This window comes from Elephas maximus, chromosome 15, assembly GCF_024166365.1.
Source record: "Elephas maximus indicus isolate mEleMax1 chromosome 15, mEleMax1 primary haplotype, whole genome shotgun sequence".
Taxonomy (NCBI): Eukaryota; Metazoa; Chordata; class Mammalia; order Proboscidea; family Elephantidae; genus Elephas; species Elephas maximus.
Window position 1 is genome coordinate 47,606,204 of NC_064833.1, and position 13,461 is coordinate 47,619,664.

General features: G+C 36.0%; 1 protein-coding gene across 6 annotated transcripts in view; it reads left to right on the forward strand.

Annotated features, from left to right (window-relative positions):
* The window catches only part of RAD54B (RAD54 homolog B), an 89,511-nt gene that overhangs the window by 63,976 nt on the left and 12,074 nt on the right, over window positions 1–13,461 (forward strand). For all 6 annotated transcript variants that reach the window (XM_049854014.1, XM_049854015.1, XM_049854016.1 and 3 more), the window contains 4 exons: window positions 1,071–1,296; window positions 1,537–1,744; window positions 7,436–7,575; window positions 8,208–8,498. In XM_049854014.1, coding sequence (XP_049709971.1) covers window positions 1,071–1,296; window positions 1,537–1,744; window positions 7,436–7,575; window positions 8,208–8,498 — 865 coding nt within the window. The remainder of the gene's footprint in view (window positions 1–1,070; window positions 1,297–1,536; window positions 1,745–7,435; window positions 7,576–8,207; window positions 8,499–13,461) is intronic.

Genomic DNA, 13,461 nt, shown 5'->3' on the forward strand with positions numbered 1-13,461 from the left:
GGGTTTCCAAAATGATAATAGTGACTATAATTCATGCTTCTAAATTTCTCTAAGTACTTTGAAATGGAAAGCCTAAGGTTGGTCTTTGGTTATTTCTACTAGTAAGAAATATGGTCAACTAATAACCTATACTTATGTTTTTGGTAATATCCTTAATTCCTTTGGACTTTGTAATACACACACACACGTATATTAAGAAACCAAACCCATTGCTGTCAAGTCGATTCTGACTTACAGCGACCCTATAGGACAGAGTAGAACTGCCTTGTAGGGTTTGCAGGGAGTGGCTGGTGGATTTAAAGTGCCGACCTTTTGGTTAGCAGCCAGAGCCCTTAACCACTTTGCCACCAGGGCTTCATATATATATATATGTATATATATATTTGTATAAATAAATAGAGACTTTAACAATATAAAGTATTAAATGCATGGCCATATTAATAATATTCCTAATAACATTTAATTTTAAATTGTATTAATAGGTCTGTGTGATAACAGACATTTATTAAATTAAGTATATTAGATCAAACCTTTAGTGTTTAATTTTTGCTGCAGTGCATAGAGCTATTTTGGTTGAGGACTTCCTTTACTGTCAGAGAAATCATAAATACAGCTCAGTAGGTTTTGTCATTTAAAGTTATAATATATTTTAAATTGTTTTGATGTCTAATACTGAAACTGATAAAAGCTGCTGTATTGTTAGTGATAAGAAACACAATTATAATTTAATTACTACCCAAATATTGATTTAAAATTGGAATTAATTTCTTGTCTCTCTCTCTCTCTCTATATATATAATGGTGAGAGATAATTTAGATTCAGCTCTCTAATTTCAGGCTTATGTTTTAGTAATTTAGTTGCCAATATATAATGAATATAATTACCAAAGATACAAAAGATAGATGTGGCTATAAATCAGCTGAATTAAAAACTAGAAAAATCCTTAGTGGGTGCTAGAATTTATCATAATTGTAAAACATCAGCTGTGGTTCTTGACTAGTAAGTGATGATTTTATGAGCATGAAATATTTTCCTATTGTGATTAAAAGAAGTACAATTATTTCTAACAGAGTGGATGGCAGATGTGGAGCTATTCTTGCTGATGAAATGGGTTTAGGGAAAACATTGCAATGTATTTCGCTCATCTGGACACTACAGTGTCAGGGACCCTATGGAGGCAAACCAGTAATAAAGAAGACACTTATTGTCACACCTGGAAGCTTGGTGAATAATTGGAGGAAGGAATTTCAAAAATGGCTGGGAAGTGAAAGGATCAAGATATTTACTGTTGATCAGGTAACAGGCTTTTAAAAATTTAGTCTTAGTCATTTCGTAAGTCACAAGCTTTTTAAATCTACTGCAGTTTTCATTCTGTATTGCAGTTTTTCAAGTGTATATAATTCTCTAACACCTATGCACAAAAATGAGTTAATGTATTCTAATACATGATAACTGGTGGTCAGGAATGTGCTGCTTAAATTTGATTTCACACAGTTTCTGCCCATGATTTGTTAAAGATTTATCCTTGTTTTTTAGGACCACAAAGTAGAAGAATTTATCAGATCTCCATTATATTCTGTTCTTATCATCAGTTATGAAATGTTACTTCGTTCCCTGGATCAAATTAAGAATATCAGATTTGATCTTCTAATCTGTGATGAAGGGCATCGTTTGAAGAACAGTGCCATTAAGACAACGACAGCCCTCATTAGCCTGTCTTGTGAGAAAAGAATAATTCTAACTGGTCAGTATTTACTTTTTGGATATATGGTGGAATTTTTGCCTAGTGAGTATATAGGACTTATAATATGACACTTGATATCAATAGATTTCATAATAATAAACCTGTGTTAAATGAATCTTGAGAGAATTCTGAATCTTCAAATCCCTGTATAATCTTCAGCATCCCAGACTTTTGGGTTTTTGAGAAATAACTACAAGTGGGATAATGATTAAGAATGTGGGAGCTGGGGCTAGACTGCCTGTGTTTGTTTCTCACTTCTGACATTTACAAAGGTCCAACTTTGGGTACCTTATTTAATAACTACATCAGTTTCCTTACCTGTGAAATAGTGATAATGATACCATCAACTTCTCAGAGTTATTTTGAGGGTCAAAGGCATTAAACCTTGCAAAGTTCTTGGAAAACTACCTGACACATGATAAATGTTTGATAAATGTCAGTTACTTTCATATGTATGTGCTACAGGTGCCTGGTTTATTGTTTACCAAAGCTTCCAGCCCAGGCTGTCTGGCAAGGTGGGATGGACCATGTGTAAATACAAGGATCCTTTCCTACCCACTCCTTTTTAGCTTAAGACCTAGACTAGGGTCAGGCCTGAGTAGCTTAATGTAGCTTTTCTCCCACACCTCAGCTTGGTCTTGTTTGGCCTTTCCAATTTGCCCTTTGGCATCAGAAGCAGGAAGAGAGTTGTATTCATTACTAATATCCATAACCCTTCTATTTTCTTCTCAAGGTTCCATTTCCCTAATGCCTTTAATCCTTTTAGAAGGTATGTTCAGGGCATGAGTGTTCTTATTACATCATGATTTCTTGTGTCATTTTGTCCTTCATGTCAGGGCTCTTCTCTGACGTTAAAATGAGGGGAGAGAAGGTGTATGACCAACAACTTGTTCAACCTTCGTACATCCTAAGGATAGGAATGTGCTCCAGAGCAACAGAGAAGAGAAACTCCCCACTATTCTGCTCTTACTGAATTGGGGTGGAGAGTACCCATCATTAAACAATTCGTGGTTATTTGACTTCCAATTTATGTAGGAGGATTGTATTAATCATTACAAAAAGTGGTTTTTAAAATTGTATGTGTTTTGTAAACATGATTTTGAGAAATGTGAAATGATCATTTTAGTCTTCAAATTTACCTAAAGATAATAAAGATCAGAGGGCAGGGATTAAGCCTCATAATTATTTATATTCCCAAGATTTAGTATATGCCCAACAAATATTTGTTGAGAATAGTAGTGATGTGGAAACCAAAGTATAGAAAAACTGATGCTGAATGTTTATAGAATGCTATTTTTAAAGAAAAAATGAGTTGGGGAAATGGGAAACAATCTACATGATTTTTATATCTTTGGCTGTTGAAGGAGTGGAGTAAATTCTGTATACTTGATTCTCAAAGCTGCAATTAAAACTTCTTGACTAGCCTTTGATCTTGAGATCGTTGGGGTTCAGAAAAGCAATGAAAAAAAAAAAAAACTATATAACTAAATTTAGTCGTACTGTGTTAGAAGAGAAACACAGGAGACATGTTTCTCCCTACTGCCCAGTGTAAGGTAGATATTGCGTATTTAAAGAGTAACAGCAGCTACAGAGTAAAATAAGTTAGAATTAGAAGAGAGAGAAAAAGAAATAAGAGGATGAGTAAAGAGTAAAGGTTACTGAAAAGTACTGAGGGAAGGGATAAAAATAGGACCCTCTCCCACTTTAACGTCAGTAATTTTCTTTAGCACAAATGGATAATTTTACTAATATTCTCAATTATAACCAAATACTAATTTCACTATCATTCCAAATTAAATTTAACATTTTTGTAGTAGAAAATGGATCCTGGGACTTCCATACAAAAAGAATGTCCCAGTGGTGACTAGGGAGATTATTTAATTTGAGGAATTAGCCTTATCTCCTTTCTTAGTCAGCCTTAGCTTGTCTCTGCTTTCCTGTTCTTGTCACTACAGTCCTCTGAGCTATGGTTTTGAGTAAAAACTAGCACTAACTGGACAGTTCTCAAAGAACTGAAAAAATTCAAGCTTCAAGTTACAATAGTGAAGGATCTATGTCTAAGATACTGAATGATGCAGGAAGCATTATAAGAAGATGGAAGGAATACACAATCATTGTACCAAAAAGAATTGGTCGATGTTAAATCTTTTCTGGAGGGAGCATATAATCAAGAACTGACAGAAGGAAGAAGCTCAAGCTGCACTGGAAACACTGGCGAAACACAAGGCTGCAGGAATTGAAGGAATACCAATTGAGATGTTTCAACAAACAGATGCAGCACTGGAAGTGCTCACTTGTCTGTTCCGAGAAATTTGGAAGACAGCTACCTGGCCCACTGACTGGAAGAGATCCGTATTTATACCTATTCCAATGAAAGGTGATCCAACCGAATGAGGAAAATATCGAACAATATCATTAATATCACATGCAAGTAAAATTTTGCTGAAGATCATTCAAAAGCGGTTATAACAGTACATTGACAGGGAACTTCCAGCAATTCAGACTGGATTCAGAGGAGGACGTGGAACCAGGAATATTATTACTGATATCAGATGGATCTTGGCTGAAAGCAGGGAATATCAGAAAGATGTTTACCTGTGTTTTATTGACTATGCAAAGGCGTTTGATTGTGTAAATCATAACAAGTTATGGATAACATTGCAAAAAATGGGAATTCCAGAACACTTAATTGTACTCATGCAAAACCTGTACATAGACTAAGAGGCAGTTGTTTGAACAGAACAAGGGGGTACTGCGTGGTTTAAAGTCAGAAAAGATGTACGTCAGGCTTTTATCCTTTTACCACACGTATTCAATCTGTATGCTAAGCAGATAATCCAAGAAGCTGGACAATATGAAGAAGAGTGTGGCATCAGGATTGGAGGAAGTCTCATTAGCAACCTACATTATGCAGATGACACAACCTTTCTTGCTGAAAGTGAAGAGGACTTGAAGCACTTAGTGATGGAGATCAAAGACTACAGCCTTCAAAATGGATTATACCTCAACATTAAGAAAACAGAAATCCTCACAGCTGGACCAATAAGCAACGTCACGATAAATGGAGAAAATATTGAAGTTGTCAAGGAATTCATTTTACTTGGATCCACAATTAACACGCATGGAAGCAGCAGTCAAGAAATCAAAAGACACATTGCTTGGGCAAATCTGCTGCAAAAGACCTCTTTAAAGTATTAAAAAGCAAAGCTGTCACTTTAAGGACTACGGTGTGCCTGACCCAAGCCATGATGTTTTCAGTTGCCTCATATGCATGTGAAAGCTGGACAATGAATAAGGAAGACTGAAGAAGAATTCATGCTTTGAATTATGGTGTTGGCAGAGAATATTGAATATACAGAATTGACTCAATGGCAATGGGGGCCAAAAGAACAAACAAATGTGTTTTGGAAGAAGTACAGCTAGAATGGGCCTTAGAAGCAAGGATGGCGAGACTACGTCTCACATATTTTGGACATGTTATCAGGAGGGATCAGTTCCTGGAGAAGGACATAATGCTTGGTACAGTAGAGGGTCAGCGAAAAAGAGATCTTCAATGAGATGGCTTAACACAGTGGCTGCAGCAAAGGACTCAAGCATAACAATGATCATGACGATGATGCAGGACCAGGCAATGTTTTGTTCTGCTGTATATGGAGTCTTTATGAGTCGGAACTGACTCGAGGGCGCCTAACAAAAACAATAACAGCTAAATTTAGGTATTCTAGTAGTTTTTTTTTTAATGTCTTTATAATTGCCTGAATGAATTCTTTTATAACAGCAGAATATTTTATTCCCAAGAGGATTTGTTTCTTATTATTAGAGTACACATTAGTATATGATTATGTGCAATGCTATGTACATAATAGATGCTCAATAGGTATCTCAGAATCAAATGACAGAAGTTTTTGTTTCCTGGTATTATCTAGCCCAGGATTTTGGAGAGCATTCAGTGAATATTTACTAGAAAATGGTTAAGGTTCATTTTGATTAATAGAAGTGAATGATTATTTCAAGATGTTAGATGATTTTACATTATATCATAAAAAGAGAATTCTTATTGATAATGAAAAGTTTAAAAGAATATGTGTGTGTGTGTGTATAAGGAGCCCAGGTGGCACAGTGGTTAAATGCTCGGCTTCTAACTGAAAGGTCGACAGTTTGAACCCTGAACCCATCAGCGAAAGTTGTTGGCAGTCTGTCGCTGTAAAGATTTTAGCTTTGGAAACCCTTTGGGGGCAGTTCTACTGTGTTCTATAGGGTTACTATGAGTTGGAATTGACTCGATGGCAATGGGTTTGGTTTTCTGGTACACACACACATACACACACACGCACACATATATAATGCTGTATCATTCTTACTCATAGTGATCCTATAGGGCAGAGTAAAACTGCTGCATAGGGTTTCCTAGACTGAAATCTTTATGGGAACAGATCACCAGATCTTTCCTTCCATGGAGAGGCTGATGATGTTTTCAACTGCTGACCTTTCAGTTAGCAGCCAGATCAAACTGGGACTTTCACTCTCCTAAAGGCTAATATAAGACCATAATGGATATATATACCTTGCATATAGTACACACACTCAATAACTTTTTACTAATTTCAAAAAAACATTAGCAATGCTTCAATAATTATAATATTGTCAAAAAATATATATAAACCAGTACAGTCCAAAAGTATAATTTCAAATAGCAAACTAGAAAAAGTTGCCCAAAGATATAAGTAACATAATGTAAGAAATATATAAAAATGCATTTATTCATTAATATCAACACAAATTTTACAATGTCAGGGAGTTCAATGACCACCTCCCTCAAAACTAAAGGGTCCGCCCAAGTTAGACCAATACTAGCTGATTTTTCTTTATTTAACACATTTAGTGAGTTCTAAAGGGGAGCCCTGGTGGCACAATGGTTGTCATTGAATGTTTTTTTGAAATTAGCAAAAGTTATTGAATATGTGTACTATATGCAAGGTATATTTATCCATTATGGTCTTATGTTAGCCTTTAGGAGAGTGAAAGTCCCAGTTTGATCTGGTAACTTTGAAAGGTAATAGGTACCATTCACAGAGTGTCTACCAAGTGTCAGTTCAGGCCCTGTGCTGGGCACTTCACACAGTTTGTCTACTTTTTATTGTAATACCCCTGGGATATTATTATCTTCCCACTTCTATAAATGGAAAAAATCCCAAGCCTAACTTAACTTAAGCAACTTATCCAAAACCACACAATAATAATAATGAGAATTGCTGACACTTATTATTTACTGTAGGTACTACTCTTATTATGTCATATAGATTAAGTCATTTGACCTTTTCAGCCCTGGGAGCCACTATTAATATCCCCATTTTACAGCAAATAAAACTGGGTTAACTAACTAGCTCAAGGTTACTCAGGTGGCAAGTGATATAGGCAGGATTTGAATCCAAGCAGTCAGACTCTAAAGCCTGCGCTAAGCCACTATGCTGTAAAAATGCTGTACTAAATAGGAATTTAATACAGAATTAAAACCAGAGTTAAAAATTTATGTGATCACTAATTTTTTTCAACTTGTTTTGACTGCTCTTCCTCAACATTAGGGAATTTGCTTATATATAAAGTCCTCTTAGGGATGAAAGTATAGATTTTTATAAACACCTGTGATTATAAAACACCACCTTGACCTTCTCGTCGCTTTGATGTCTGTAGGTACTCCAGTTCAAAATGATCTGCAAGAATTTTTTGCATTAATTGATTTTGTAAATCCAGGCATATTAGGCTCTTTGTCGTCCTATAGAAAAGTATATGAAGAACCCATCATTATATCGAGAGAACCTTCTGCTTCTGAGGTATAACTCACTTTAATTTAGAAAAAGTATGTATACATACACACAAATGGTTTATTTTTAAGCCTTACTGTGAAATTCTGTATTCTTGAAAGGATTGTATATAGACAATTGAAATGTATATTTCATTCATAGTATATTTTGATTTTAAAAACAGTAGTGTTATTTAATGAACAATTTGAAATGATTTTGAAAGAATCTACAGCGTCTTGTGCCAGTAATTTCTGGTAGGCTAAGTTTTAGGATCAGTAACTTGACAAAATTTATTGGCTTCCAAGAGCTTGCTGTATCAGCTCTTTGCTGGCGATTTTAAGACTATATGCCAATACAATCTTTGTGTAAAAACTTCCTTTTAGAATGATTTAGTTTGTAGACTTGATTTCTGATGGCTCTCAATGGAGGCAGTAGCCAAACAAACAAGGATTAGGAGACTGTGGCCTCACTTAACTAAATGTTATACTGAACAATTAATGACAGCAAGGTTGTTTTTTCCATCCCAAACTTGTATTTCATTTATTCTGTTAAAAAAAAAAAAATCTGATTTATCATTATAAAATGTTTAGTGTTCATTTTAACTGTGAAAGTATTTTTTTTGTCTATAACATATTTATTTTAAATCTGCTGTTTTTCCTTAGGAGGAAAAGAATTTAGGAGTGAGAAGAGCAGCTGAACTTACTCGCCTCACTGGACTCTTTATCCTTAGAAGGACCCAGGAAGTCATAAATAAATATCTTCCACCTAAAATAGAAAATGTAGTCTTTTGCCAGCCAGGAGCACTACAGATTGAACTTTATCGGAAGCTATTGAATTCTAAGGCTGTCAGGTTCTGTCTTCAAGGGTTGTTGGAAAATAGTCCTCATCTAATATGTATAGGAGCTCTTAAAAAACTGTGCAATCATCCCTGCCTTTTGTTCAGGTCTATAAAGGTAGGTAGTATGCGGGACTAGGCCAGGGGTATGAGACAAAGGCCTGTGTCATGTAATCTTGGAGAGAAGGTTGCACTAATCCCCGTGGTTACATTTGTGGGCTTTCCAAAAGGTCTGCAGCCACTCCAGTATGATAGTGCTATAGAGCTTATCCAGCCTTTCACTTGTTCTTCAGAGCATGTTCGTATTCACAGAGCTAGACTGGGGATAAAACGGGTTTGAGGCACTGCCTTCTAGGTTTTTGCCCCATGCCCTTTGGCGCCTTTTCATATACTCTGCCATGGCAATAGAGTCAGTTTTGTTGGTTTGGTGCTGCAAATATAGAAATTAACCATTAAAAAATAACTTATTTTTCCTCATTATAAAAGTGATATGTGATTGTTGTGTGAAATTTATAAAATTCATAAAAATCTCAAAGAAGAAAATGAAAATCTTAAGCTCTCCAGCCAGAAACAAAAACTTTTTTGATATTAATAGTAATATTAACTGGTATTTATTAAGCACTTATCATGTATCAAATGCCATACTAAGTACTTCCCTAGCATTATTCTTTACAAAAACTCTTTGGAATAAGTACTGTTATTATCATCCCCATTTTTTTCCATTTGATTTGTAAATTTTTTTTCTTTTTTTTTAATTTTTACTGTGCTTTAAGTGAAAGTTTACAAATCAAGTCAGTCTCTTGTATATACACCTTGCTATATACTCCTAGTTGCTCTCCCCCTGATGAGACAGTATACTTCTTCCCTCCACTCTCTTTGTGTCCATTCATCCAGCTTCTGACCACCTTTGCCCTCTTATCTCCCCTCCAGACAGGATATGCCCACATAGTCTTATGTGTCTACTTGATCCAAGAAGCTCACTCTTCACCAGTATCATTTTCTGTCCCATAGTCCAGTCCAATCCCTGTCTGAAGAATTGGCTTTGGGAATGGTTCCTGTCTTGGGCTAACAGGTCTGGGGACCATGACCTCTGGGGCCCTTCTAGTCTGAGTCAGACCATTAAGTCTGCATCCCACTGCTCTCCTGCTCCTTCAGGGATTCTCTGTTGTGCTCCCCGTCAGGGCAGTCATCAGTTGTAGCCGGGCACCATCTAGTTCTTCTGGTCTCAGGCTGAGGTAGCCTGTGGTTTTTGTGGCCCTTTCTGTCTCTTGGGCTCATAATTACCTTCTGTCTTTGGTGGTCTTCATTCTCCCTTGCTTCAGGTGGGTTGATACCAATTGATGCATCTTAGATAGCTGCTTGCCAGCATTTAAGACCCCAGGAGCCACTCCCCAAAGTGGGATGAAGAATGTTTTCTTAATAGATTTTATTATGCCGGTTGACTTAGATGTCCCCTGAAACCCCAAACCCCTACCCCTGCTACACTGGCCTTCAAAGCATTCAGTTTATTCAGGAAACTTCTTTGCTTTTGGTTTAGTCTAGTTGTGCTGACCTTTCCTGTATTGTGTGTTATCTTTCCCTTCACCTGAAATAGCTCTTATCTACTATCTAATTAGAGAAAACCCCTCTCCCTCTCTCCCTCCCTCCCCACTCTCGTAACCATCAAAGCATATTTTCTTCTCAGTTTAAACTATTTCTCGAGTTCTTATAATAGTGGTCTCATGCAATATTTGTCCTTTTGTAGCTGACTAATTTCACTCAGCATAATGCCTTCCAGATTCCTCCATATTATGAACTGTTTCACAGACTCATCATTGTTCTTTATCCATGATCATCCCCATTTTTGAGAGGAAATGGGGGCTCAGAGATGTATATATATAATCTTATTTTAGGGAAACTTAATTTTAATAATACTGTGCTTACTGTTTTAAAATGCTACTATTCCCCCCCACCCAAAAAAATAATAAAAATTTTCCCAAGTAGGTTACCTTCCGCAAGTATGATTTTTAATGGTTACATCGTTGAGGTGATTATTTGGATATGTAATGACCATAAGGGAGTTTGGAGTATAGCAAGAGTTTTATATTTTGGAGTTAGACCTTGGTTTCAGTCCCCGTTTACTACTTACTAGTTCCTTAACCATGGGCAAGTTTAACTATGGACAAGTTACATTTGTGAGCCTTAGTTTTCTTATCTGGCAAGCACAGACAATAATAACTTCCTGATAATGTTATTGTGGAAATTTGATGAGATAGTTTGGAAAGAACGTAGTAGAAAGCCTGGCCATAGAAAATGTACAGGAACTATTAGCACCCTTTATCCCCAAGTCGCCCTTAAGTTTTATTCTGGTATTTTTTTTTTTAACAATAAAATTGAAATTTGCAAATAATAAAATTCTGGATGCTACATTATGCTTGAAGTCATTAATTATAAACTTAGAAAATGGAGTGTTATATCACAATTTTCCAAGCTTATCCTACAATGACTTATCTTAGTTTATGATGGGAGAAGACAGCTTTCTGTAACTCTGCAGTAGGCAGGATTATAACAATTTATTAAGCAACATTTTTAAGAAACAGATTTTATATACAGTCATAAAAATTACACCTTTTAGGCATGATGCCCAGCAAAAATAGAAGCCAAAAGTTCTTCCTTAAAAGGAAGACCTTATGATGGCCCAGAATACACCAGTTAACTTAGAATATCCTTGCACATTCCTGAAGAAAGCAGCAGAGGACTCAGTTTTTCTCTCTTGTTGCCATATGCCCACTAGTAATAGGCATAGAGCAATACAGGCTTCAAATAGCGTTCATATTTATAATCTGAGACTTCTTCAGAAAAGGCTTTCCTCTAATATCACAAAAAGTAAGGATCTTTATAAAATACTTGAAATGAGCCTTTTACATGTATAAGTAATCTTCTTTAAGCAATGGTTTAGAAATGTGTTCCTATTAAAACTAGGTTGTTTCCCAAGTTCAGTCAAGGCAATGGCTCTCTGTCAGGAAACATGAATGAAATGTAACCAATAAAAAAAATCACAACTCATAACCCAAGGGTATTGTTTCGTATGGACTCTAACATGTCTGCCTAGGTCAGAGGAGAGAGTACCATGCTTAGCTTATATGAGAAGTCTGACTGGTAAATCCCTGTCAGGGAGGTGATACATCAGGCTGTCATGGGATAAAGATATTATCCATTAGTTGATTCTTAATTAGGGGCCTATGCATTATAATCTCCTTGGAAGCTTTTAAAACTACTTTTGTCTAGGCCTCAACACATACCTACTTATTCAGAATCTGAGAGTGGGACCCAGGTATGAGGAATTTGAAAAAAGGTTTCCCAAGTGATTCTGGTCATGTGTTCCAGGTTAAGAATTCATACATTAAGATTACCCATCTCCCTTTTGTGTTAGTCATCTAGTGGTGCTATAACAGAAATACCACAAGTGGATAGCTTTAACAAAGAGAAATTTATTTCCTCACATTAAAAAAAAAAGAAGGCTAAAAGTCCAAATTCAGGGCGTTGGCTACAGGGGAAGGCTTTCTCTCTCTGTCAGCTCTGGAGGAAGGTCTTTCTCATTAATCTTCCCCTGGTCTAGGAGCTTCTCTGCACAGGAACCCTGAGCCTAAAAGACACGCTCAGCTCCTGGTGCTTCTTTCTTGGTGATTATGAAGTCCCCATTCTCTGCTTGCCTCCTTTTCCTTTTATCTCCAGAGAGACAAAAGGTTGTGCAGGCCACACCCCAGGGGAACTCTCTTTACATTGGATCAGGGAGGTGACCTGAGTAAGGGTGGTATTACAGTCCCACCATACTCCTTTTAACATAAAATTACAGTCACAAAATGGAGGACAGCCACTCAGTACTGGGAATCGTGGCCTAACCAAGTTGATACACACATTTTTGTGGGGATATAATTCAATCCACAACACCCTTGTACTCTGATTTAATCCAGACAACCTTCTGCTAATGATTTGGCTTCTCCTATGGACCTTCTTTCATGGGACAGAATGCATAGAACAAATGGTTTAAGTAGGCTGGTCTCATTTGTAAGTCTATAAATTTTATTCTGATTTAGTGTTCAGTTTTCTAATTTAATTTGGTTAGTATGAATCATTTTCCTAGAGTTTAAACATATTCACATTTTTGAACGTGAAAAGCTGTGTGCTAGACCCTGGACCTGTGGCCCTTTGTTGACCCCTTCAAGGTGTAAAGCATTTCAGTAGGCCTAACCTGAAAAAAAAAAAAAAAAAAAAAAAAAAAAATTTTTTTTTTTTTTAACCTGAAGTAACCAGCAGCCATCTTTTTCCCCCTGTATATCCCAGTGATATAAATATCTTTGGGTGCCACATTTTTCAGTTAAATAACTTTACTCAAATATTGTATTTTGGGAATAAGCTAAATTAAAATTAGTACTGTATGCTCAATATTTTTTAAGGGACAGAGATTGACTACCTTTAAGATGTTTCTAATATTATTAAAAAGGGAAGACAACAGACATGAAAATATTAGGTAAGTACAAAGAAGTATATAGTTTATTGCTCAAGTAAGATCAAAGCTGAAAGGTACTGTGTTTAACCTTTGTTATAGGTTAAGACCCAAAGTAAAAAAAAGGCTATGAATAATCAGGTGGCATTTGCATTGGGTCCTCAATTACTGATTAAAAAAAAAAAAGATAAGATTGGGATAATTAGAAAAATGAGGATGCGTTCCAGACGGGGGAGCAGGTTCAACAGTTTCAAAAGCAGTGATGAATCCAGTAAATGTGGGAGTAAACCAGTCATATGAATTTATCCTAAAGAGCGATGTAGTCATCAGTAACCGTAATGTCGAGTTATGTGTTCGTTTGTGAGGTAGGGATTTTGGAGGGGAGATTTCAGAGCTGCTGATAATCACTTTGGAATAAAATTATTCTAAAAACTATTGGTAAAAAGAAAAAAAATATGTTATAAGGTTAAAATTCTAACATATTGGTAGAATTGTCCCTTCTAGAAGAAGAAAGCGATGAGATTGAGTAGATAATTAGGCTTGTTTTTTATTATCACTTGAGAAGTATTGTGTGAAGCCCACAAATCAGAAGAGA